This window comes from Lissotriton vulgaris, chromosome 6 (assembly GCF_964263255.1).
Source record: "Lissotriton vulgaris chromosome 6, aLisVul1.2, whole genome shotgun sequence".
Taxonomy (NCBI): Eukaryota; Metazoa; Chordata; class Amphibia; order Caudata; family Salamandridae; genus Lissotriton; species Lissotriton vulgaris.
This window is the reverse complement of record NC_141694.1, coordinates 898,889,900-898,913,307: the sequence shown is the minus strand read 5'-3', so window position 1 is coordinate 898,913,307 and position 23,408 is coordinate 898,889,900. Positions and strand designations below refer to the sequence as shown.

Sequence of the window (23,408 nt, the reverse complement as noted above, 5' to 3'; positions counted from 1 at the left end):
ACAGATGGACACTGCAGGCGCACAGACAGCGGGACACTACAGGCACACAGACAGACGGACACTACAGGCACACAGACAGACGGACACTACAGGCACACAGACAGACGGACACTACAGGCACACAGACAGACGGACACTACAGGCACACAGACAGACGGACACTACAGGCACACAGACAGACGGACACTACAGGCACACAGACAGACGGACACTTCAGGCACACAGACAGACGGACACTACAGGCACACAGACAGATGGACACTACAGGCACACAGACAGGCACCGTATCCTGGCCGGTTGACATTGTAAACCTAGACACAAGGGTTGTTTCTTATTCCTGCTGGCACGGAGTGGCGCATCTTCGGCGTTTCACCCGGTGCGAGATTTGTTGAAGGAAGGAACAGATAGGAGAGGGGCTGCTCCATGACACTGTGGTTGCCTTGACAGTAGGTGCTCACTTTTTTTTTTGCTGGGGGAACGAACAGACAGGCTGACATTGCAGCACACACATAGAAAGACGGACGTTAGACACTGCAGGCACACAGACAGACAGAGACTGCAGGCACACAGACAGACGGACCTCGGACACTGCACGCACACAGACAGACGGACACTGCAGGCACACACACAGACAGACAGGGTACGATTTGTTGCGCTTTATCAAGTGAGATTAACATAACCCTGCACATTTCACAAAAACAATACATTCGCTAGATCAGTACCAGTGGGTTCCTCAAAGGGGGGTGTTGCAGCAGACATTAGAAAAAGCTGCAAATGGCGCAGTTGTGATTGTTGCTCCCGTGGTCCCTTAGCCCAGTCTTACCCATGAGCACTGGTGCCTGGAGACATTGGCCCTTTTGGGGGTTGGAGAAAGCGGTCTGCACCAGGGAACTAAGGCATGGACCCAGTTGCCGAGACTGACTCTCCAATGGTGCAAGATGCTCAATCTAGGACGAGCAGGCCTCCTACATGGAGGTTAGTTGTGGTATTTCACATAAATAGTGTTCTAAAGGAAAAGCACAGGGATTTCCGTGTAAGAGTGCTAATCCGGAGTCGGGCACAGAGGGGTGCGGGTACAGGCCAACCAAGAGCTCACAGCAGTTGGTTGGTGGTAGAGGGGTTAGGTGACTATGTATAGCGGACTCATAACACGGGGGAATAATGTTAAAGTAATGTTAACATTTTATATTGGGTTTTTTTGCGATGTGCCATAAAGTTTGCCGTTCTAAAATAAAAACTAAGGCATGAGATTGTAAAATCTCGAAGCAAATTGTAAAGGTGTGGTCTCAGGCTATCTTGGTGGGGTAGAGTGTGGGGAATGGGGAGGGGCGGAGGGGTGCCTGTATTTTAGGGGACTGGTCGCAAAGGCCCTCGATGTGTCCCTTCCCTAAAATGTGCAACTAAAGCTTTTCAGGGATTTCTCTACCAGGTACAGTAGCACACTCGGCACTGCCGACCTCTAGGTCACTGTTGATATGCGATTTGTCTCACTGATATCTCCAATTGATATTTCAACCACAAACCATGGTCTTAGATGACAAAAGAAATTGTTATAAGTCTGTTAGCACTTTATGCTTTCCCGGAAGCAGTCAAATGTTTCCGGAACAATATCCCTACTACTCTATTACCTCATAGATCTATCCCTGCTTGTCTTATTAGCATATGTTCAGGGACTTGCTCTAACAAACCTTGCATTTTTCTGGTTAACAGGGTTATTAATAGTGCTTGAAGATTCTGGGGTTTGGTGCCTACAAAAGGACATTAGTTTCCTTGATGACATTCTGCAGAGGTTGGAGTTCCCACGTAGGAACCTGAAGGAAAATGGTTAGATTAAGAGTCCTCGATACCATTCTCATTTGCCTTCAAAGCTGGAAGCACTGATGGGCACGCTAGATTGGGATTCCTTCAAACATAGCAATAGATGCTCAGGCTTGTGAAATAGCTATCTTATGACAAAGTCTTGAGCACCTATACCTCCAACCTGAATGCCAGGCTTTTTTGTGCGATTTCCCTCAAGTGTGCACACCCTCCTTCCACGACAACTTCAAGTGCTCCTTCACGCATCATTGACTTCTTCATATGCATGGCCACAACTACAACCTCAGGAGTTACTTGATCTAGAAACCTGAAGTTCACACTTTTTGACACCCCCTACACCCTTATCTTCAGGTGCTATGACCGCTGCAACATCAATTTTAGGTGGCCCCCTGCACACCAAAATGTATGTGTTTTTATCCATCCATGAACTCAAACTTACATAGTTTTTCCAGAGCTCTAACTTCAAGTGCCACCAGCACCCTTAACACTCGGTGGACCCCCTGCAACCCCAAAAGGCTGCGTCTAGTCCACCTTCTACACTACAGGCATTTCACGCATCTTGTGTGTGTGCTCGTCCACCCTCCAATGCCAGTTGAATTGGTCATCTTCACTTGACTCGAATGGCTCCTTCAGTCTCAATACTCCAAACTCTAATTATTCTCATGCTCACGTGCCTCAAAATATTCATATGTCCTTGTGTAATGTAAGTGTTGCTCATCTAACGTGCTCCAATACCAACGGGTCGAGTTCGAGCTATATAAAAAAAAAATGTGAAAGAATCTGCATGCATGCCTGCAGACAGCCAAGGCATGAATCGCGAACAGGTTAGCTCCAAATTCATAGATTGCTTCCGAATTTGGAAAAAAAAGGTAATTACCGTGCCCTTCTCGGATCAGGATCATGTGTCAGTTAAGATGGGGAGGAGGATTGCTGGCAAATAGAAGCACACTTTAGAGATTAAATTAAAGACGACCAATCGCCACAAGGGTATCGACTTCTTGCTCAAAAAACAGGGGAAAATGCAAGACAGCAAAAACACAAAGAATGAATTAAAGACCCTAGGAATCTCAGGAGACACATGCGAAAGGGATTAATTGATAATCTCTGGACCAGACAGTCCGAGTAACAATGGACAAGTATATATTTGAGCCAACTCCACGTCAAAGACCGACCAGAGGCATGCACTCCCTCCCGCCCCCCTCCAGGGCCGTGATCGCTCTATAATCCTCAGGGCAAGGGTGAGGCTGCGGAGAGTAAGCGTGCTAGGGGCACCTGATACAGGTGGTGGAGAGGTGAATAGAAATCAGAGAGCTTCAGGAGGGCACAGTTTGGGATTTTCCTTTGTTCACTGGGGTCAATTAGTTCTCAGAGAAGGTACTAATTGCAGGGCTTTCTAGTAACCTGGGGTCACAACTTCAGGTTAAGGATTGAGCATGTCCTGCTGAACTGGAAGTGAGACCAACCGGTTATAAAGGAGTGCTCTGAGGATCCTTTGGAAGAAACTCCCTATGTGCAGTTTGATTGTCCGATAAGAAAAAATACTCTGATCAGAGCACCCTTCACCTATCTTAACTATACAGTACAGCTTCCAGATATGTTCCGGATTACTAATCACAACTTTATAGATGCAAATTTGATGCATGATTCCATATGCATAAAACCATCAGCCAACACGTGTTTTACCGCAAGAGATATCCTGTCGGTTCTACGGAGGCAATTCGGGTATTTTCAAGTTCTGAGAAGACTCATTTCAGTCAGAGAGCGTCACTTCCCTTTTCCAAAGTTCACTCTTTTACCACATAAATCATATGCGATCTTTTGCTCATGAGGACACCAATACAAGAAATGGAAGCAGTGTTTAGTATTAACATACCCAGGAAGTGCCAGGGTCTAAATATCCATGGTCATCCACTCCAACTTATTTGGAAATGACAAAGTGCATTATACTTCGAGATCCCTGTTTCATTGAATTGTATACTTTCATACAGATAGAAACGATCTTTCTCGAGGTTTGTATTTATTGCAAAAATGTAAAAACCTGAAACTAAAGTACAATAAATAGACTCAAATACACAAATGGGTGTGAAAGACAATGGCTTTTTTTCAGGTGTTTGTATTGTTGTTTTTGTATACGGCTGCATACACACGTAAAGCCACACATCCAAGCCTGGCTGTACATGCATTGGTTAAACAAATGTGGACATTTACTAGCAGAAATCCCCACAGGGCATAGAATAGATTTGTATAAACACAGACAAAAGAAGCAACACTCAGAATTGACAGATCCGAAGACTCACCCTCGCAGGCACGGCCCCCGTCGCAGCTCCCACTGGCCTCCGCTGACGTCGAGGGTTCCCCCGGAGTCAGCCACTCACAGCGCGGCTCCCGGGGCAGATCCTGATGACGCGGCGAGGCTCCAACCAACGGCGGCGCAGCTCACGGGGACAGGCCCACTGCAGCGGCCAATCAGAGCGCGCCTCTGTCGACGAGCCACCAATGCGGTCGCAGCCCCTTCGTGCCTCGGCCAAGGTGCCGAGCAGCTGCCGGGCGGCAGCACCTACGAGGACACGGGGGGGGGCGGGAGAGGAACGGACGGCGGGAGGGGGCGGGAGAGGACACAGGGGGCGTGAGGCATGAAAATTGGCACAAGTGCGGCGTGGGCAGCCGCGGATTAAAAAAAAATTAAAAAAAATGGCGGCAGCACCTACGAGGACACGGGGGGGGGCGGGAGAGGAACGGACGGCGGGAGGGGGCGGGAGAAGACACAGGGGGCGGGAGGGGGGCGGGAAAGGACACGAGAGGAACGGACGGCGGGAGGGAGGCGGGAAACGTGGGGACGGCGGGAGGAGGGACACAAGGCAGGACAGCAGCAAACACGGCCCGGCCGGACCAGACACGGGGGCGTTCCCGGCGTCGCGTGACGTCGGCAAAAGCCAAAGAATCTCGGGAACGCCCCCGTGTCTGGTCCGGCATTGGCGGACGCCTCTCTGTTCCAATGGCTAGCCTCCATTTATGGAGCTAGCCAATGAAGCAGAGAGGCGTGTTCAAGTCACCCATACTAGAAACTACAGATTTCTCTGGAGGAGGAGCCTAACGGCTCCGCCCCCCAGCGAAACCTAAAAAGGAAATAACATTAAAGTCCTGGCGTGGCAGCACACATGGCTCATGATGTCACATCAGAGCCAGCGCTACGGAGCCACTTCTTGGTGCCCATTTTCAACTTTTCAGGTACCCGATTGGCAGGTAAAAAAAGCCATCTGAAAATAACGGTTTCAATCAGATCACCTTATTGAAACAGGCTCCATAATGTTACATTATAAATATTTTTAATTGGCTCTGATAGTGGTGAATTACTCTTTATATTTGCAAGTTCAAAGACTCATACGAAACATTAATCACTTATGAACGGATAATACACTTGTTTATGGTTAAATGCGGTCCATCTGCACTAGGGCATCATAAAAGCATTCATTATAAAAAAGTTGTTACACTGAAGAGTGATAAAGGGGTATGATGTATATAGGATATTGGACAGTTATGTAGAGATTGGAACCTAATTCAGATATTGATGCATCGAATGACCCGAGATTAAAAAAATTCAATATTTAAGTAATCCTTTTAATACAAAGTCTTATTCCAAAAATTTGAAAAACAATTGAATGCCAAAGGGGCCGTTGACCTAGCTCATGGTGTCATTCCAAAAGAAGAGACTTACCTTGCATTAATATTTAAGAGGCACAAACTTTTCAGTACTGTTTGGACTTGCATAAATAATCCTAAACTAAATGTATAGTTGACTACAACATTAGTCTGAATTCGAACAATTTTACATTGCATATAGTGCATATCTTCATTATTTTCCACAGGTTAGTCAGAATTAGTAGTTTAGGAAGCTAAGAAAAAGTTTGGTGCGACAAGAGCACCTAAAACTGACGTGTGATGGAAGTTATGAAACAGGTGTCAAGCATCAATTGTGTTAGGAAATAAAAGTGTCTTTACAAATGTTTCAAGAACTAGTCAGGTTCTGATAGTCAAAGCCCCCCTAGCAAGAACAAGCTATCTCACAGGTTCGCAGTAGGTCTGGGTGGTAAACTCCACTCTGTCCCAGAGTTTTTCCCGCTCCGCGTACAGCGCAGAGTTCCTAATACCTTACCAGTGTGGTGAGGAACAGAGTTTTTACTCTCTCGCGGTTCGCCAATATTAGGTCATCTCCCAGGGAGATTTTTCAGGAAGGGTGGTCGCTGTAGTTTGCTACTGCTTGCGTTCAGAAACCTGTTGCTCGCGTTGAGGAAGCTGCTGCAAGAGTACAACATCTATTCGAGCGGCAAAAAGAAGCTGCACCCTCTTGTGCTGTGCGGGGTGCAGACTGTGCTGATTTTACAGTGCGGGACAAACGCCCGGAGCTAAAAATTAGAGCGAGCAACGCAACTTTCCTCACTCTGCCAGAGGTTTTTTGTCACTTCACGGAGTTACGAGTAGCAGAACTCCGCTCAGACCTACTTAGAAGGCCCAAAGGAGAAAGTAGATTGAGCATTTCAAAGTTGGAGCCTCTTGGTAATCAGACTGAAGTAAGTCAGTTGACGTTTAAGACCAAGTCAATCTATGAAATCGTATCAGTTTTAACAATCTACTGTGGCTCGTTAATTCACAATTTTAAATTCTACCTTCAGCTTCTGCAGTACGATCCACATCATTCACCCCACTGGCAAATGGCTGCAATACAGTATTTTCTGCTCGGGTACCAAGATCATAAAGTGTACAGGGTGGCAAGCGATGTTCTATCTGTTCCAAGTGTGTTTCCGAAACCTTCCCAATCCCAGCTTGGCGGTTGAACACAGAGAATGATGCAACAGGCTGCGCACTCATCGACGGATGTTGCTCCTGAAGAGGACTACATAAAAAAAAACAAGAAACAGAAATGAAGCAACTTAATCCATGAAATGGTCGCTATGTTCATAAGCCGCAGTGATTTACCACAATTCTTTACTCCAGAATTCTGTAGAATACTTATGTCTACACATTTTCAACAATTAAGCATGTAAATACAAGGCATAGGTGCCAAACTTACAACAGGTTTTCCACTTCTAAAACTAAAATATAACGCTACAGATATTCTGTTCTTCATATCAAATAGACAGCTATAAATAGACAGCAATAAAACAAAACCGAGAAGATTAGAGGCCTTCACATTTATGTATTGCTACAGTCAAGGTACAGACGTAAGGAATACTCAATTAGAACATAAGTGCTCCAGATATTCCTAGGTCAGTAATAGGGCAGTTACCAAAAATTGACAATAATCAAAGCATTTGGGCATGAGGGGCAAAAAATACTGGCTAGTTGGTAGAGCGACTGGAAGGTCACGTTTTGAGTGGTCTTTCCTGCAGAGGAAAGGGCAGTGGAGGAGGAAGGTTACACAGGTGTGCACTTGTGTGTGCAGGGCATGAACGGGGCAGGGTAGCAAGTTTGGGTTGCCCATTTGTAGGGGGCTTTAAAACGTCTACCGTCAATTTATGGTACCAGGGAGCGTAACATGCCACAGTTCAAGCGGACAGGAAAAAGGTTCTCGATTGTTTTGTTTCTGTCAAATTTAGAAGCGTTTGTAGTTTTAGGACACAAGTACCCTCAGCTCATCTACTGACATACAAAAAGAACACATACCCTTCCCATCCCATTGGCAAACTCAAAAGTACAGTATTTAAAAAGAAAAAAAATAACTAGCCCCGGCATGCCACAGAAGAATGTAGTTGGGTACCGAGGTATCCCCGAGAAAATGCAAGTTATGTGGAAAAGGGGTGCAGGATTTGGAAAGTACTTTCTTAACGTTCAGTAAACTTATAGAACAGTAAATAAACAAAATATGTTTGTGAAAGTAAAAATAACTGTACAGTCTGCAATATAATTTAAATACACTCAGCCTTGACTGTGTTTGCTATCAGTTTTTTTTGTTTTTCCTCAACAATTTGAAATACTAAAACAAACATTCTCTAGCCTCCGTGGAGGTCCACAATGTTTTTAATAATCTAATATTTAATGAACTATAGTTAAACAGGAAAAAGTCTATTGGAACAAATTGCTTCCCTTCGGAAAATTGATACTCTCTATGCCAAGGAAGCCTAGCGGGCGCAGCAAAATGCAAGGTGTCGGAGTTTTAAGCTCCGATGTCCGTGATCCAAATACATGTTATGTTGAACAAGTTACTTAGCTTCAGTAATGCATTATCTGGTAGAGACGATCTAGCTGCAGATTCCTTACCTTTGAATTTCCCAGGCGTCAGCCTGGATCCGGAAGCAATACTCCTTGCGCGCGACTTCGCGTGGCTCCATTCGGCAACGCGGGACGTCTGTTTTGTTCGTGTCAGTTATGACGATGTGGTGCCTATATAGGCGACACCCATATGTGCGGATGCCAGAAGAGCAGAGCCACAAAGTAACTTACGTAGTCGTGTGCAAAAAACTAGGGCCCTGAAAAGGGGAGTAACCTTAGCCTTACATTAGTCGGGAAAGCATGGGGGGAGGGGACTGTAAGGAATCTGCAACTAGATAGTCTCTACCAGATAATGCATTACCGAAGGTAGGTAACTTGCTCATCTGATAGACTTCTAGCTGCAGATTCCTCACCTTTAAATCAGATACCTGCCATACCATCCTGGCAGTGGGTTGCGGACTCACATCCTAAACTAAAAAGTCTTGCAGGACCGAACAGCAAAATGTCCGTCCCTGGGCACCTGACCATCAAAGCAGTAATGTTTGGGAACGTGTGCAGAGAAGCTCACGTTGCTGCGGGACAGATGTCCGGGACTGGGACACTCGGAGCCAAGGCAGTTGCAGCCTTTCCCCTGGTGGAATGGGCTCTTAATCCCTCAGGGCCCTACTTCTTTGCCAAGGCATATCATATCTTGATACAGAGAAAGACCCAGCGAGAGATGGTCCTTTTCTGCACTGCCTTTCTCTTCTTTGCTCCCACGTACCCTACAAAGAGATGGTCATCAAACTGATGGACTGACCCAGATGGAATGGGGGTCACAACCTTTGGCAAAAAGGATGCTCTGGTGGTAAGCATCACCTTGTCCGGAAAGGACACAAGATAATTCCTGCAACTCACTCACCCTCTGGGCAGATGTAATCGCCACTAAGAAGGCTCTTTTGATGGCCAGCAGCCGGTGGGGTCAATTGTGCAAAGGCTCATAGGGAGCACACATCCCAGGGCTCGACAAATCCACTCACCCGCTCGCATTTGCGAGGGAGAATGGATGAGGACGAGCTATTTTTAGGTCCTACTCGCCCTTTCTGGCGAATAGGAAGACAAACTAACTTTTGTCCTCTGTCTTTGAAAATGGAGCAAAAGTGACAAGATAACAAGATTTAAAGGCATTTTTATTACTCACAAAGGGAATGAGCAATAAAGATGCCTTTAAATATTGTTAACTTGTCACTTTTGCTCCGTTTTCAGAGACGGAGTTCAAGTAGGTGGCAGTTGGGGCGAGGGGATTTTCCAAGGTACTAGACCTGCAGGACTAGTACCATTTTTCTGATTTTTCGAGCCCTGCATCCAATAGGTAATTAAGGTCCCACTATGGTATATCAAAGGGCGTGGGTGGAAATAATTGAGCTAGCCCTTTTAGAAATATATTAACAATAGGAGACTTAAAAAGAAAGGGATCGGCTGGCGGCCGCAACAAAAGCAGACAGAGCAGAAAGGTAACCCTTGAGCGTTCCCAAGGCAGAGCCCTGCTGGGCAAGTGAATATAAGGACAGTAGAAAGAAAAGCAGAAAGAGGGTGAATGGACCTTTCTGTACAGTATAATACACATTTTTTCTAACAGCAGTCAGACACCGTTTTAGTGGAGGGCCGCCTGGCAGCCAGAATAACTTTACAGACTAGGGAAGGAAGGTCAAAAGCTATCAACTGCCGCCACTCAATCTCCACGCATGGAGGTGAAGAACCCTCCCCTGCTGCTGCGACAGAAGATCCTCCCGAAAAAGGCAGCCTGATCGGAGGATCGATACTCATTCTCAGAAGCCACTGGATACCAGACTCTCTTCGCCCAGTCTGGAGTCACAAGAATTACTTGGGCCCGTTTGCTTCTGATCTTCTTCAGAACCCTGGGCAGGAGTGGTATGTGCAGAAAGGAGAACAACAGGCCTGAGATTCAGTCGCGGCGAAAAGAGTCGCCAAACATTAGCCGGCTTGGACACTCCAGGGGGCAGAACTACTGACACTGCGGGATCTCTTTGGAGGCGAACAAATCTAACCAAGTTTCTCCCCATTACTGAAAGAGACCTTGCTCCACCTCTGATTGGAGACGCCACTTGTGATCTCCTAGGCATCGACGTCTGGGTTCTACCGCCCTGGCGTTATGAGAACCTGCCAGGTGTTGAACCATCAGGGTTATGTCCTGCTGCTCCAGCCATGTCCAGGGATGCAGGGCCTCTCGACAAAGGGTCCACGACCCTACCCCACCCCACCCTACTTGTGGCAGTGCCACATGGAGGGGGGTGTTTCTGTGACCACCTGCACTAACTTCCACTTGACAGAGGGAAATAATTCCTTCAATGCCAACCGAATCGCTTGGAGCTCCAATACATTTTTGTGGAGCCCAGTGTCCTCTGATCTCCACCCCCCCAGGTGGTCGCCCCATCCCAGAAGTGACGTATCTGTAACAACTTTGAGATTTGGTTGGGGAAATTAGAGAGGTCTGCCGTTGACCCAATCGCTGTTCCTTAACCACCACTGCAGGTTTTTCGCAGTTCCTAATGAGATCTGAACCACATAGGTGAGATTTCCCCAATGATGTGCCCATTGGAACTTCAAGTTCAACTGCAGAGCACCCATACACCACCTGGCAAGTCTTACCAACAGGATGCAGGAGGCCATGAGACCCAACAGCCTCAGAGCCAGTCTCACCGAAATCGGGGATAGAGGCTGAAATAACGGAATCATAGCCTGAATATCCTGGACTCGCTGCTCGGGAGAATAAGCCCAAAACGGCACTGTGTCCAGAACAGCTCTGACGAAACGGAGCGTCTGAGAACGAGTTAGACGTAACTTTGGCACATTTATAGAGAACTCCAGTGAATGCAGAAGGTTTGCCGTAGTCTGGAGGTGGAAGACGACAGCCTGGGGCGAGGATGCCTTCAACAGCCAGTAGTTGAGGTAGGGGAAGACTGACACCGCTAACCTGCGCAGATGAGCAGGGACCACCGCCATCACCTTGGTGAACACCCCAGGGACACTAGTAAGGCTGAAGGGAAGCGCGGTAAACTGAAAGTGCTCGTGGCCTACCTTGAACCACAGGTGACGCTTGTGGCACGGCAGGATGGGAATGTGAAAATACACGTCCTGCAGGTCCAACACTACCATCCAGTCTTCTTGGTCTTGGGTAGAAGAGACCTGAGCAAGAGTGAGCATTTTGAATTTCTCCTTTTTGAGGAAGAGATTGACGGTCCAAAGATCCAGAATGGGCCGTATCCCCTTGTTCTACTTCGGAATCAGAAAGTAGCTGGAATAACAGCCGCTGCCTAGTTCTGAAACTGGGAACCTTTCTATAGCTCCCTTGGCTAAGACAGCTGTAACTTCCTCTTGGAGCAACTTTAAATGATCCTCCGTCAGCCTTTACTGATTTGGCAGAATAGGAGGAGGAACAGAAAGAAAAGGTAGGGCATACCCCTCTTGGACTAACTGCAAGACCCACTTGTCCAATAATATGGATCTCCAGTGAGGGAGATGATGAAGAATTCTCCCACTACTGAAGTAGTGTGGCCCTGCAGAATTAACCTAGGATTTCTTGAAGGCTGCGGCTGCTGGGGGCAATGTGGTTGGCCTCCATTCTGAGATCAGAATGCACTGCATCCACATACTTGCACGGCTTGGGAAATCTGTGCGGGATGGTGGCTGGGATAGGGCTGACGTGGCTGGAAACCCCTTCCGTTGCATCAAAAGGAAGGCAGGCCACAGGGTGGAGGAGAGGTCCAAGGATCTGTCCTTAGCTCAAGTCCTTGAACCTGGCCAGGGCTGAGTCTGCCTTTCCCCAAAAAGGAGGGTTCCATCAAAGGGCATGTCCAATTGGCTTGGACATCGCCCAAGTAGCCAGTTGTTTTAAACCAGACATGGGACCTCAAGCCCACCGTCATTGAAATCGATCTGCCCAGTGAATCGGTCGTATCTAGGCCACACCGTATGATGAATTTAATTTTGCTGCATCCCTCCCATCCTTGACAGCTTGGGAGAGCATAGCCCGGGCCTCCTACAGGACTTGTAGCAGAACTTGCGCAACCATCTCCCAAAGGGAATGGGAGAAATGTCCCAATAAGCATTCAATAGTCACCAACCGCAATGCCAGGCTGGAGGAAGAAAACAACTTCACAAATTAATCCAGCCCCTTGGAGTATCTATCCGGAGGGGCAGAAGGAAATGCGCCTTGGGACGTAGAGGCCTGCAACACCAAACTCTCTGGGGTGGGGTGTTGGCTGAGGAACTTTGGGTCGCCCGCAGCTGGGCGATGCTGGTGTGCAATTGTCATTCACAGGAGCCGCTGTGCTAAGTTTGGACCATGTTTCTAGAAGGACCTATGTAATTGCCTAATTAAAGGGTAACAGGGGTTCGGAAGTGGAAGCCCCAGGTTGAACTACCTCCGTCAGGAGATTAGCCCTGACCTGCACTGAGGGCAGCTCTATTCAAAGGTCCTCGGCTGCTCTCTTAACCACCATGGCCATAGGATGCTTCCTCCTCCATAGCCACTGTTAATGGAGAGAGCATGCCAGTATTTAGAGAAGTATCCAGTCCACTGGCCTCCCCAAGTTCCCAATACCAGTCCACATTTTCCTCAGACACTTCCAGGGTTTTAAGCGGGTCCCCAGATCCCTCCCAAACCTCTTGTGAGCCTAGCACATCCTCAAAGTGCTCAGGTGGCAAAATAGAACCTCTGGGTTCTGTCGACGTCGTAATCGTAGTTGATTAACATCGTTCCGGCTCCGTGCTGTCGGAGAGATTGATGGAGCTTACGCCACCGACGGGCATTGGTGTTGTCGCAGGCACCGACTTCAGATCCGACGCCTGGGAAGGTAGCATTGGCACGACTGGCGTCAAACGGGATCAGATTCCTGAGGCCCCACCGGAGCAGTAGCCAGAGTAGATGGCATTAAACTCAATGGGGCCCTTTCCGGCCCCAAAAGCTCAACAGCAGGGTCGTTCCACTCAATACGAGGCGCATGTCCTCGTAAGACTCTTATTCGAGCGGGAGTCGCGAAGTCGACTCTGGCTCCGTGGAACCATACCTACAGTGTCGGTGCTCCTTACCTCTTTCGACGACGGACACCAGCTGAGGTGAAGACGAAGGCCGCTTGGACTTCTTCTTATGCCCCTGACCCGAGTGTCCCTAGGACACCAATACAGGGAGAGGACTTAGGGCTCCGTGAGCGATCCTGCGACCTCCTCCTCTTCGATCGGGACCATGACCTCTTCGGAGTCTCGCTGGATGGTGTTGACTGCCGAGCTGCGTGTAACTTCATCGCCTACTCCCTCAAGGACTTCGAAGCCATCGCAAGACCAAAGACATACGCGGTGGGGATCGGTGACTGACATCATGCTGGAACATGTCCCACAGGGCTTGAAACCTGCCTTCCTTGAAGACATCCCTTGCACACGAAGTCGAAAAAAATCAAACATTTTGACAAAAGTCCAGAAAAAGCCTTCCAAAAACCAGCAGAGGGGTAGCTCTTCCCGGATCGGCACTTAACTGACATCTATGTGCCTATATAGGCACCGCAACATCATAACCAACGCTGCAGATGTCAGGCAGAGCCAAATGGTGCCACATGTCGTCACGTGCAAGGGGTTTTGCTCAGCAAAAGTTTCCGGATCCGGCCTGATGCCTGGGAAATTTAAAGGTAAGAAATCTGCAGCTAGAATTCTCTATCAGATAATACATTTCTAAAGCGCACAAATGCATTAGGGTGTCTTGGAGCCGATTCTGTAGTGTAGTTCCTATATTCCCAATAGGCTCTGCGCATTGGAATAACAAACGGTAGTTTAGACGTAGGACTGAGGTCGACTAGGTCTCTACTGAATATGTTAGACTTAATTAGGTATGCCAGCTAGCTCAGAGGTCACTATAAACTCTCTCGAATGAACAGGAAGGAGTTAACTTTCCTGATTAGACAAGAAGGGATTAGTTTCTGACAACCGCATAAACATGACAACTTTGCTCCCTCCAGAATAAGGAGTATATCTCCAGAGTCGTGTGAAAACAATAGATAGCTATTTCACTCAGTCAATCGTGCATGCTTAGTTTCACCAGAGTGCAGAGAAATAGAGAGACGGGCGTTTTCAATAAAAGTTGTTATTTATTGAGCAGTCTTCTTTCTCATGCAAGAGAAATTAATTGCCACAATAGCGATACTTATAAAGTAAAGTGCGTACAGTAAAAGGAGTATTATGAAATAATACTGTAAAAGCATTTATATGGTTTCTGAGCCATATGATACTTAAAACGGATAAAATATATACAATACATACAATGATAAAAGTTGACTAAACGTACTCAACTGGTGATTCTAAAACACGCCTATCCCAGTGTACCTAACCTAAGCCTTGTACGTGGGAAGGAGTAAGTGAGCTGTAGTTTAAGTTAAGTTAGTTTTGCCAAGAATCTGAATCAAGAATTCTCAAAGGATCTAATCAGCTCCGTACCTTAGTTATAGAATGAAGGAGGTCTTGTATCTCTTTCTCAGGACTCTATCTCCCAGCAACCCGCAAGGGTGACTGGAAACACTGGAGCTGGATTTCTCGGCAGGAGAAAAGACAGCGTCCTTCTCAGTGCGTCAAATGGGAGGGTCGGCTTTCTTCGGCACTCGCATCAGCTGGGCTTTGGGTAAGTATATAGCTGCTCTGTTCCAAACCATCCGTGTGTTGCTTAAGGCAAATGCTGGTATATTTATACCTGGAAGGTACCATGTTTGACGTAAGGTTGGACATAAGACGTCACTAAGAACTGTCACTAAGAACTGGCAGTTCTTTCAGGACTCTCAGGAGTTCTAGGACAAATCAAAACAGAAGCAGGGGGAATTCCCCGGCTGCTGGAGGTTTGGTTTGTTTAAAGAACGTTTGTACTTTCTAGGAGTCTAGGGAAGTAGCCTTGCCCTATTTGGACTGCATTGGTTATGACTAAATATGGATATGATTCTTATGCCTTTATAAGGATATGATTTGTTATAACCACATAAGGGCATAAATCGGGAATATTTAATTAGGGTCGTAGATACGTTCACAACAATTCGGCAGAACACAGAAAAAGAAGAGGAAGACTAGATGTTAAAAAGCCATGTTTTAAGCAGTTTCTTAAAGATATGCAAGGTGGGAGCTGCGCTGATGTTTATAGGCAGACTGTTCCAGAGTGTGGAGGCTCGAAGGCAAAATAACTAATCACAGTCATTTGAGTCTTTTGAATCTGGTGCGCGTAACCATCATGGTGCTTTTAGATCGTAAGTCCCTGCTAGGTACATAGCTAGGGACTGTTAGAGATGGAGGGGGTCTGAGTCATGAAGAGCTTTGTAGGAGAGGCAAAGAGCCTTCAATTTAATTTGATTGCTCACTGAAAGCCAGTGGATTCCCTAGAAGGCAGCAGAAACTGACTGGAACTTCAGAATATCAAGGAGAAGTCTAGCCGCCGCGTTCTGCACACACTGTAATTTTTACAAGTACTGTTTTTGGAGATTTACATATAGTCCATTACAGTAGTCCAGTTTGGTACGGATTAGCAGTGTAACACTGTTTCCTTGAATTGAGAGGAATAAAAGGAAGAATCTTTCTGATAATTCTCAGGGTGTTAAAACTCAAGGAAATAACTGAACTAATATGTTTACTAAAATTCAACTCATCTATAAGTCCTCCTATATTTTTCACTTTTTGAACTGGAGTAGGGAGTGCTCCTAGGTCAGAAGGCCAACAAGAAGGGCTCCAGAATTGTGGTCAATTACTGAAAATAATGACCTCGCTTTTGTCCGAGATTAACTCAAAGTAATGTTTTCCCATCTAGTTACTAACAGGTATCATACAGTTGTGAAACTGAAGACTGTGTAGTTGACATTGTCAGAGGCAGACACAAAGATCTGGGTATCGTCAGCGTATGACGTGGGGGAAAACTGGAAAGATTTAATCACGGATGCCAGTTCTGTAACAGATATTTAAAAGTAAAGGGCTCAATGAGGATCCCTGTGGAAACCCGCAAGGAAGCAAGAGCGGCCTAGATGAGAAATTATCCAGCGTCACTGAATGTACTCTACCCATCAAGGAGGACTGGAGCAGAACAGGAGCTTTGTTGTTAATGGAAGTAGTTTGAGACGAGAGATGAGAGTGGAATGATCAACTGTATCAAAGGCCGCTGGCAAGTCGAGAAGAATGAGTGCTGCCGAGCTTCCTCTATCCAGGATGGTTCCTAACTCATCAGTGGTTTTTATTAATTGCCGTCTCTGTGCTATGTTCGGCCCTGAAGCCAAATTGTGTGGGGTTCAGTAAATGATTTGATTAAAGTAATTGGATCAATTGAGTATTTATTATTTTTTCTACAATCTTTGCAGGAAAAGGTAACCTAGAAATAGGACGATAATTTGCCGGGTTATCTGGGTCTAGGTTGGGCTTCTTGAGAAGTTGGAGAATAGAAGCCTTTTTCCATGTTAGGAAAGATCCCGGTGTCAAACATCCAGTTAAAGATGTTGGTCAGGTACGAAGCCATAGGATCAAGGATCTGTTGAAAAATGGAGGGGGTCAGGGGTCATAAGGCAACACAGATTTGATCAAATTAAGGACTTTCGGCACTGTAGTAAAAGTGAAGTGGCTGAGTTTAGATAAGGAGCTGCTGACAGGGGGGTTAGTTTTGAATGGGAAGTGAACTATTGAAGGGCTAATATTGGAGTCAGCAGTGCTTGAGAAAGAGAACTGATTATAAATTTGACCTAATTTATCACAGAAGTGGGATCCCTTTACCTATGGCGCTTTGGTTAGTTTAAATATATGAGGCGACGTGCAGCAGTGGCAGTGTTTAGACCCCAGACTGAGCACCGAGGCATGGGAAGTCCAGGTGTCTGTGGGGAGGGAGGACGCGCAGCCCTGAATGCTCCCTAGACACCAAGGCAGCTCAGGCACTTATGAGGACACCGTGGGCCGCTTGAGAGAGCACAGTACGGCTGCCTAATGCAAGGAGTGAAAGGCACAGTTGAACGAGTACTCTGCGGCCCAACTAATTACTTCCAAGAATGATGCCGGGCCAAGGGAATCAAAACCCATTTCTTGGATGCAGCTGAGCACGATTGGCCGGAGTATGATACGGGACACCATTCAAGATCGGCTGTTTGACCTTCAAAGCTGTGTTCGGGACCTCCCCTGCCTTTCTCAAATCACTGGTCATTCCTTACCGTCCGGTACGTAATCTTCGTTCCTCCCATCGCCTTTTGCTAGCTATCCCTGCTACCAAACTAAAAAAAAACGGCGGTCGTAGATTTGCCTACCTTGCCCCCGCCTTCTGGAACCAGTTACCTCTCCCTCTTAAATCTGCCAATTCCCTTCTGGCTTTCAGAAAACTCCTGAAAACTCACCTCGTCACACAGACTGGCTAGACCCCCGTCTCTCCATCTCATTGGCACTCAGCCAGCGCCAGGAAACCTCCCGGTGTCAGTGCGCTATACAAGAATCCCCTAAGATAAGATAAGATATTGACATGAACTGAGGGGCACAGTAGACCTAAGGTTGAGGTGATGGGGCCCGGGAAAGCCTTCTCAGTATTACCCATTAGTAAGGATTGAACCGAGCAACTCCTTCTGGAGCAGGAAGATAGACAGCACTAGAGCTCAGGATGACAGTGGTAGGAAGTTCCTTGAGGGGATTGGAGTCCCTACAGTTAGGGCATCACAACCAGTGAGGCAGCCAATGTTGCACGGATGAAGGGAACCACCAATGAACAACAGACTAAACACCAGGAGAGCTTCCAGAACTCTCTGTCCACAGCATACTGGAAAAAGCCAATAGAGAACAGGAAGTGGTTGAAATAAGTGGTGAGAACACACAAGACTCCGCTTTAAGACAGGCGACTAGATATATAAGGACCACAGATATCTGAAAACAAGCTGATGTTGGACTAGCGTATCATTGACCTTAAGAAATAGGAGGCAAAAAAGGTAGAGAAAGCCATCAAATGCACTGGAAGGTCCAGATGAGGACAACAAGCTAATTCTGGAAACCCTAGACAAGTAGACATCTGTGGCGCATGGAAAGAGTAATCTTCTGATGAAGTAAGACCTTAAGAAACAGGAAATGGATAAGGTTAAAGACCGCATCAATGACACCATCTCAATGTTCTGGCAGGAGGAAGACAAAATGGTAAAAGATACAGGGGCTGGGGCACACTAATGGTGGTGGGTCTGTGCACCCTTAACCAGGCCAAGGCTTATTTTGTAAGAAAACCCAGGCAAAGCTATTGAAGTTTGCTGTAGCACTAACAATGTTAATGGGATATTTAACAATGTGTGATGCAAGGAGAAACACATAGGTCAGTGTGGGGGAAGTGGGGTCTTCTAGAGAACTATCCCAAGTTACAAGTGTAGCTAGGGGAACTGGGACTGTTGGGTGGAGGGCGGCCCACCCTAGGGAGAGAGACATATTTTCAGCAGTGCACTGTACCTCCTCATGATAACCTCCATAAAGTGGTCCACTGTCGAAAACACAAAAAACAAGAAATTGGAAACCAGGTTAGTGGCTCTTAACACATGAAAAGTAGCCTCAACAGGGTGGACTGGATGTTAAAGAAACATTGATAACAAAGTTCACACTGGGAGAGCAATACATTCAGATGGTGATGGTGAGCTACCCGGCCTTTAAAGGACAGGTGATATCTGAGAAAGATCAGATCCCCATGACTAGTCCCGTGGTGCTAGGCAGAGATGCCTTCTATCCCCTCTGTTATATGTGATAGTAATAAGAGCCCTTGGCAATGAGCATACGTTGTGAGCAAATGATAGGGGACATTCAGAATGGGACAGTCAATCATAAAATGTCTTTGTGCTGACAACTTACTTTAGTTGTTAAGTTTTTCAGAACACTCATACACTAAATTAGTACGGCAAGGTGTCGTTATATAAAATGAATGACAAAAAAACAGAAACCTTGCCCCTAGAGTTACGAGCGGATAGAAAGGTAACACTTTGAGAGGTACCATTTAGTAGTAGTTCAGATGAGGAGGAGGTAACTTGGAGTGGACCTGCCCTCCTCACTTTCAAGCTTGTATGCCACAAATACACCTATTCTCTGGGGAGAGATACCAGAAGATCTACAACACTGGCAGAACTTCTGTTTCTTGATTAGGTCGAATTACAGTTTTAACAATGAATGTGATTTGGCAACTTTTGTGAACTTGTCAGGCTCTCCCACGCCATATAGGGTATGAGATGTTTGAAGGTATGCAAGCATCCCAATTCTGAAATTCATGTGGAGGGGTAAACAACCTAGAGCCTCCACACTTTTCTTTATGGCCTCAAGAGACAGACTTTGCTTTTCATGCATCATGACCTACTATGGGGCAGTCAACTGCGGATCCTGGGCAAATGGTCAAAAATGTAATCAGATAAATACTGGTTCCACATGGAAGAGCAGTGGTGCGGAGACCCTCATGGATCCTAGTGTGGCTTCTAAGAAACCTTAGATTCCAAAATGTGTACTGCAGTCTCGTCACATACCATGCTTGAAATATGGGACACAACAGCCACAAGAAATGACATTACGTCCCTTTTCTCCCCTCTAACACCTATTGGTGACAACCTTGAGTTTACAACTGGCAGAGAGACAATTTCTCCAAATGGAGGAACGAAGGGGTTACTATGGTAGGAGTAGTGCTTCAGCTTAAAGCATTGTCAAAACTTGAATGCTGCACTTATTCTGTATTATAATGGTTGGGTCCAGAATACTTAGTTTTTTTGTGTTGGGCATCATTTTGACGCTAAGTCCCTATGGTCTGCCTCCATCTTAGCTAGCCTCCAACTCCATCCTAGCTCGTGGATGATACCATCTTCTCTATTTCGGACAAGGGACATCGTCATGTTCCCTGTTTTTGCAGAATCATTGTCATGTCTGTGTTGTAGTACCGTTGTCGCCAGACCTAAACCATCTAACAACTATGATATCGTCAAGCTCTTTGATCAATGACACAAATACAAGATCTAAGGCGACACTCGTCTGGGTCAAATGTTTTTTCCTAATATGTCAAAGACAAACAACAACCATTATAGTTAGTTAATTAAAATAGTGTAGTCAATTTCATCTATATATGTCCATAAGACCATGTCAGAAATATATACTTTGATGTTCATAAACTAGATCTAGTTCACAAAAAATCTAACCAACGGAAGGGGGATTCCGCTTAACGTGCAAAAAAAGAAGACAACTGTCTAAAGAAAAGAAAATTATTTTCTAGAGTCCCCTCACCCAGGGTTGCCCCTAGGTGACATTTGATGCGGTCCGCCTGGGTGCCAGTAGGTGTTATTAGACGGAAGTGTGCTTTGGAAGCTTGGGATTTGAATAGCTTAATTCATGTGTAACTGTGATATAACCCTTGGTAGAAAGGGTGGTTTAGTTCCCAAAATCCCCCTGTCCTTGTGAAATTGTAGGCATGTGCAGTTACACCACTATGCAAGGTAGGCAAAATTACAAAGGCAGTTTTTAGTTTAACAAATTTAAGTTATGTCCTGTGGAGTGGGTCAAAGGGCTCTCTCGTCAACTGTATTAGCACCATGTTTAGGCTCTACTTGGGTGTTGGTGCCTGTTACACCTGGCACCATTGGCGTGGGTCTCCCTTCCATTTTTTCGCTTTTGTCTCCTCTGTGTTGGCTGGTGTTAGGTGCTCTGGGCGCTGTGCCACTGCTATTCAGTGCCACAGCGCAAATGCGCCCTATTGTAAATGGAATGTATGAATTGGTATAATCCTAATTGACCCAAGGAACATGATAGGAATGTCGAATTTAGTATGAGTGAGCTCCAAATATGAAAGTGCATCTTTTAGTGACGATTATTTTTATACTCTGTGTTTAAAACTACCACTTTTTGGGAAGTGGGTATTTTCTTGCCTAAGCCTTCCCGTGTGCTCTGCTGTTATGTGTATTGGCTGTCTGGTTTGAGGGTCAGGGCAGGCTGAGACCGACCTGGATTAAATGGGGAGATCTGAAGTTGGAGTACGGGGAGGGGTGACCCGTTGATCTGAGCAGGACTGTGCCTGGCAAGGTGAAGCTCCCCCTCCCACTGTGCGTCTGAGGGAAGGCAGTATGCTGCCTCGTAAACAGAATGCTCCAAGACAACACCAAACTGGTTCTGGCTGGGTTCAGTGATTTGTGACTTTTTGAGAACAAAGACTTTTGGGTTGTAAAGATGTAAATGTAAATGTAGTATACTTGTGAAGCGCACAGATGCCCCAGCAACGGGGCGTCCCGGCGCTGTATAACGCTGTGGTACCCTTCCTGGCTCTCCCTGTGAGATGCCCCTCCTGGGCACCCCCAAGGTGAAGCCAGGCATCCCAGTGTTGTAGGGGCTGTTGTGGAGATTAAGCAAGCTATTGCCCAGAGTTGCAGCGTGGGACCCATGATTAGAGTAGGCGCTGAGGCGAGAATTATCAAGTCTGCGGACTTTGAGCCCAAGAACCTGCCGCGTCGGGAATTGAACCCTGGTCTCAGGCCTGATCTCTGCTTCAGAGTCTGCCGCTTCTAACCAGTGAGCCACACTTCTCCACATCTGTGCTGAAACCCCTACATGGTGTGTTACTTCTGGATGTCTAGACTAACCTCTGTCCATGTAAATAGAGGGAAAGGATTTTGAAACTTTCATCCTTCTTGCTGAAGCAACTACCCAGGGGCCTGATTTGAGCTTGTCTCCTGCCGAAGTCTCAGGGACATTAGACTTCACCCATCAGCATTCCGGATTCCTACTTGAGGGGGATTCCACTCGCAGGTGAGGCCTCTGTTGAGAATTTCAGAGCCTCTGGTTATACTGCAGGGAACGCGGGCTGACAGTGATCGCAACGCTATTGTGGGCCGCCGCAGCTGAGGAGCTGCTGCTGCTGAGAGCCCGCATTTGCCGCTGTTACCAAAGTGATCGCACCGCTATTGTGGGCCGCCGCAGCAGAGGAGCTGTGCCGCTGAGTGCCCTCATTTGCCTATGCTACCAAAGTCATCGCTATCGCGGGCCACTGCAGCGGAGGAGCTGTGCCGCTGAGTGCCCGCACTTGCTGTGCTACGGGGATCATCGCTATCGCAGGCCCCTGCAGCCGAGGAGCTGTGCCGCTGAGTGCCCGCATTTGCTGTGCTACGAGAATCATCGCTATTGCGGGCTGCTGCAGCTGAGGAGCTGTGCCGCTGAGTGCCCGCATTTGCCGTCCTACGAGAATCATCGGAATCGCTATTGTGGGCCGCTGCAGCGGAGTAGCTGTGCCGCTGAGTGCCCCCACTAGTCACCACTTCAAGGATCTTATCACCTGCGTGTGCCGCGGGGTCCCCGCCTTTAAGTCTCGTCCCAGGATTATCGTGAGTGCTGCGAGTCTGCCCGTCATCACCGTGGCTTCCTTGTGAGGGTGCGTGCCGTGCCGTGCCCCTTTAAATCTCAGGTACATTGTGCATCTTCGGGTCGCGTGAACCACGGCCTCAAACTAAGTTCGTTCCACATGCTTTTTGAGTCCTCCATTGCTTTTGAAGTGAATCTGTAATTATGTGCATTGTGGTTTCTTGATCGCTTTTGAGCCTTGTGTTAAGCCTATATAAAGAAACTTATTTTTCTATAGCTACTTGTGTGGTGTCCCTTTGTAGTGTATTCACTGCGTTATTGTGTATGGTCATCAATGCTTCACACACTGCCGCTGCCAACTGGGGATCCCCATTTATAACAGAGCTGATCTTGGTGGAGATATTTTTAGTCCCTCTTATCACCCTTTTTATCACCAGTGTAGTAAAGAAAACCTTCCTAAGTGTCCTCTCATGTAGGCCACTATTGCTTCCAAGTGAACCTACAATGAAGCATATGTTAGCTTGCTGTCTAGTAGATTTGTTAAATATTTGATGATAGTGGTGTTCTTTGTCCTTTTGCACCACATAACATATGTTTTCCATTTTGCTGTGTAACATCCTCTTGCACTTAGACATTATGCTTTCCTTAGGACTTCTATTGCTCACTCTAGAATACCTAAGTGCCTGCATTCTATGTCCTCAGGAGCTATGCTGTTGAGTTCAGGATACTGGGCTTCAGGTGGAGGACTTTCCACTTCTTCATGGATAGCAGGTTGTGCAAAGTGGTAGCCCTTGTACGTTGCCATGTGCCATCTTTACTAGGTCTGAGAACTGCATTTGTCTTGTCCATTGGGGGGTAACAAGGATAGCGTCATGTGCTACTGTTTGTACTTGTTTATTAGCAACAGTGGGATTGGAGGAAAAGCATAGGAAAATTTTCATTCCCGCTCCACTGACAGGGCATGGTGGTTTGGGTGCCTGGATGCAAAGTTTTGAGATTTTGCATTTTCCAGGGTCTACCTCCACTGTTTCCCTTAGCTATAACAGCTCTTTAGACTACCA

General features: G+C 46.7%; 1 protein-coding gene across 1 annotated transcript in view; it reads right to left on the bottom strand.

Moving 5' to 3' along the window:
• Positions 1 to 23,408, bottom strand: part of BUB1 (BUB1 mitotic checkpoint serine/threonine kinase) — a 1,006,269-nt gene that overhangs the window by 221,738 nt on the left and 761,123 nt on the right. Inside the window, exon 25 of the mRNA XM_086926890.1 lies at positions 6,483 to 6,709. Coding sequence (XP_086783016.1) covers positions 6,483 to 6,709 — 227 coding nt within the window. The remainder of the gene's footprint in view (positions 1 to 6,482; positions 6,710 to 23,408) is intronic.